At 32.8% G+C, this 3,421-nt stretch overlaps 1 protein-coding gene across 1 annotated transcript; it reads left to right on the forward strand.

Moving 5' to 3' along the window:
- Positions 1–695: 695 nt before the first annotated feature.
- Positions 696–2,473, forward strand: LOC105797956 (probable 2-oxoglutarate-dependent dioxygenase SLC1). Its single transcript, XM_012627819.2, has 5 exons — positions 696–844; positions 980–1,267; positions 1,356–1,603; positions 1,722–2,073; positions 2,164–2,473. Exons 2-5 carry the CDS (start codon positions 989–991, stop codon positions 2,407–2,409), a joined length of 1,125 nt encoding a protein of 374 aa, XP_012483273.1. The 5' UTR covers positions 696–844; positions 980–988; the 3' UTR covers positions 2,410–2,473.
- The last annotated feature ends 948 nt before the right edge of the window (positions 2,474–3,421 follow it).

Genomic DNA, 3,421 nt, shown 5'->3' on the forward strand with positions numbered 1-3,421 from the left:
AAAATTTATACACAAATTTAGATTCAATGTGTATTTTGGTACACAAAACTTTGATTTTGTATAATTATATATATGAAACTTGAATTATGCAATATATCAATATAAAATGATGTTAATTTGATAATGTTAGCGATTTGTGAAAATTGAATCAAACTAAAATTTTATGTATAAAAGCGCACATAATCAAAGTTTATGCATGACATTATACATTAGATCAAAATTCATGTATAATTTTAAAATTTATTCCTAATAATTGTCATAAAACCTTTTTAATTTGTTATAAAATTAAGAAATGTATTTAATAATAAATAAACCGACAATGCAATAATATGTGGCGCTGTAAGAAGGGTGAAAGACATTGGAAACTTGAGTCTCGCTAATATCTATTGTATTCTGGTTAGGATGAAGGTGGTTAGCTGGTCAAACATAGATGCATAGGGCTGCCATAACAGGGGTCCGTATGAGTTACGGTTAATTGCTTGGAGCTGCTGTGTTTCTGAGTGTTTTTGTACCGTTAGGTGTATTATGTTTTTACGCTGTTTATACTGAACATGGTACCTCTCTAGTCCCTGCAGCCCCTTTTTGTAGGGTAGCTTTTTTTAGTAACCAAAAAATTAAAATTAAAATCGTCAACGGTTTTTGTTTACGTAGCAATAGTAGTAGAATTAGTCGTCGTTGTTTCTTAAGGTAGGATTCTTAATCCGAAGCCGGTTTCTCCAAAAACTGGCTTCTGTTTCTTTCCTATAAATAGATTACCCATCAAAAGCCCTCTTCTTCATCTCTATCACACGGTCGCTTGCTTACAAATCTCACTGTCAGTTCCTTTCTTTTCTGTTATTTTAAGGTGGGTTAATTAGTCACACTAGTCAGCTTTCTCTTTTCATTATTCAGTTGTCTTTCTTTATTTCTTATACACACATGCAAACAATAAAATTAAACGACATCGTGAATGGTGATTGACTGTAAATGTTTTCGACAGAAATATTTCATGTCTCCCACGGAAATGGCAATGACAAACGACGATGCAAAAGAAGCTAATGAGTTCCAGAAAGGAGTAAGGCATCTTCTTGAGAATGGAGTTAGGAAACTTCCTAGTAAGTATGTATTGCCGTTATCTGATCGACCCAGTGTGGATAAAGAGCAGCCAACTGTGGCTAAATCTAGTCTTAAACTGCCCATAATTGATTTTGCTGAATTACAAGGCCCGAACCGGTCCCAAGTCCTCAACTCCCTCTCCTCTGCTTGTGAAGAATATGGGTTTTTTCAGGTACCTTCCAGGCCACAAAGTTTTGTTAAGAAAAAATGATTTTTTTTCCCACTATTAAACGGGTCTCTAAATGCTTTGTGAAATTCAGGTAGTGAATCATGGGATCCCCATTGAAGTTATAAGAAGCATGATTGACGTGAGCGCCAGGTTCTTCAATCTCCCATACGAGGAAAGATCCAAGTACATGTCTTCCGACATGGCCGCACCTGTTCGATATGGAACAAGCATGAATCAGAATAAAGATGCTGTGTTTTGTTGGAGAGACTTCTTGAAGCTTGTCTGCCATCCATTGTCTGATGTTGTCTCTCATTGGCCTTCTTCTCCCATGGACTTCAGGTAAAGATAAAAACAACCATTCTATTTTATATTAATTGGGATAATAATAATAATAATAATAATAATAATAATCAGCACCTTTATATGATGATTTTAATTGTTTTTGTTAATTTAACAGGGAATCGGTGGCCACCTACGCAAAAGAAACAAAGTACTTGTTTCTAAGAATAATGGAGGCCATCCTAGAGAGCTTGGGCCTGTGGGGTGCCACCAAAGATGACAGGACACCAGAAAATGATGAAATCCTAAAGCAATTGGGTGGTGGAAGCCAGCTAATGGTGGTTAACTGTTTCCCTCCATGCCCTGAACCTGACCTCACCTTAGGAATGCCACCACACTCGGATTATGGATTCTTAACCCTTCTTCTCCAAGATGATGTTGAAGGTTTACAGATTCAATACAAAGGAGAATGGATCACCGTTGAACCAATGCACAATTCTTTTGTTGTCAACATTGGTGATCACCTTGAGGTAAGCATTAACCGATCATAGTGTGTCGACGATAACCGAAAAATATTGTTGGTGTTGACTTTAGTTTTGTTTCTTTGTTATTATGATTAGATATTCAGCAACGGCAGATACAAAAGTGTGCTGCATAGAGTTTTTGTGAATCCTGCTAAGCTTCGGCTATCAGTGGCCTTATTGCATAGCCTACCTTTCGGTTACATGGTTAGGCCGTCGCCGAAACTAATTGACGACGCTAATCCAAGGCGCTACAAAGATACAGATTTTGCCACTTTTCTCCATTACATCTCAACCTGTGAGCCCAAGAAAAAAAACTTCTTGGAGTCTAGGAAATTTACCTGACTACTTCCTTTTGTACAACATCTATATTAATAAATTGGATTATGTCCCCCGTGATGGTATGTAATTGTTATTTATTTATTTATTTTTCCCTAGGTCAACTCTAAGGAGAAAAAGAAAAAGAAACCAAAAAAGATTAGCTCACTTCCCTACGTTATACATACTACGTTCCAATGACGAAGAAGACAAATGGGCAGTTGGACGAGCAGAAAGTTTGAACAAATATAATATATTTGTTCATATGATAAATAGTATTAAGGAAAGACTTAATTAATCAGGTAAATTCTTTTGTTTTCTTCCATTAAATCATACCCAATTTGTATTTTTTAACTTTTTTTTACACATTACGCTATCGGTATTCCATTCCCAAAATGAAAGCTTAAGATAAGTAGAAATTAGAGCATCAGTATTAAACTTTGGGAGACATAAGCCAAATAAGTAGCCTACTTCTAAGCACTCTTTAAAATAAACAAGAATCAAATAAATGGCTTGAGATTAGCTTAATCCGTAATTTTCTTTTTGTTTTATTTATTTTATTGATAAAAAATATTTTAGCCAAATAAATGGCTTTTTGTTTCATATTGTTGTCAAAGAGTGTTTGTAAAAATTAATATGTTCATTTAAACATGATATTATAAAATAAAAAATTAATTTAAATAATATTCAAATTCATTAATATTATGATAGATGAAATATCAGTCTAAATACTTTTATACAACTAATATAAATTGTATAAATAGATGTAATAAGTGATGCAATAATTGACCTCTTTATTATTGTTACTTCTACGGTGTCGTATTATTATTTTTGGAAATAATAAATATTTATTTAGTTTGTTATAAATTAATTTATGATAAATTTTAATATTTTAAATCATTAATATAAATTATTTACAAATTTAATTTTTATAATTTATAGTTAATATAAATATTCTGACATCCAATCTTGCTTTTAAAAACCAAAAGTTTGAAAAGTTAGTTTTTTATAAAAAAAAAGACGTAAAACAAGATATTAC

Source organism: Gossypium raimondii, chromosome 9, assembly GCF_025698545.1.
Source record: "Gossypium raimondii isolate GPD5lz chromosome 9, ASM2569854v1, whole genome shotgun sequence".
Taxonomy (NCBI): domain Eukaryota; kingdom Viridiplantae; phylum Streptophyta; class Magnoliopsida; order Malvales; family Malvaceae; genus Gossypium; species Gossypium raimondii.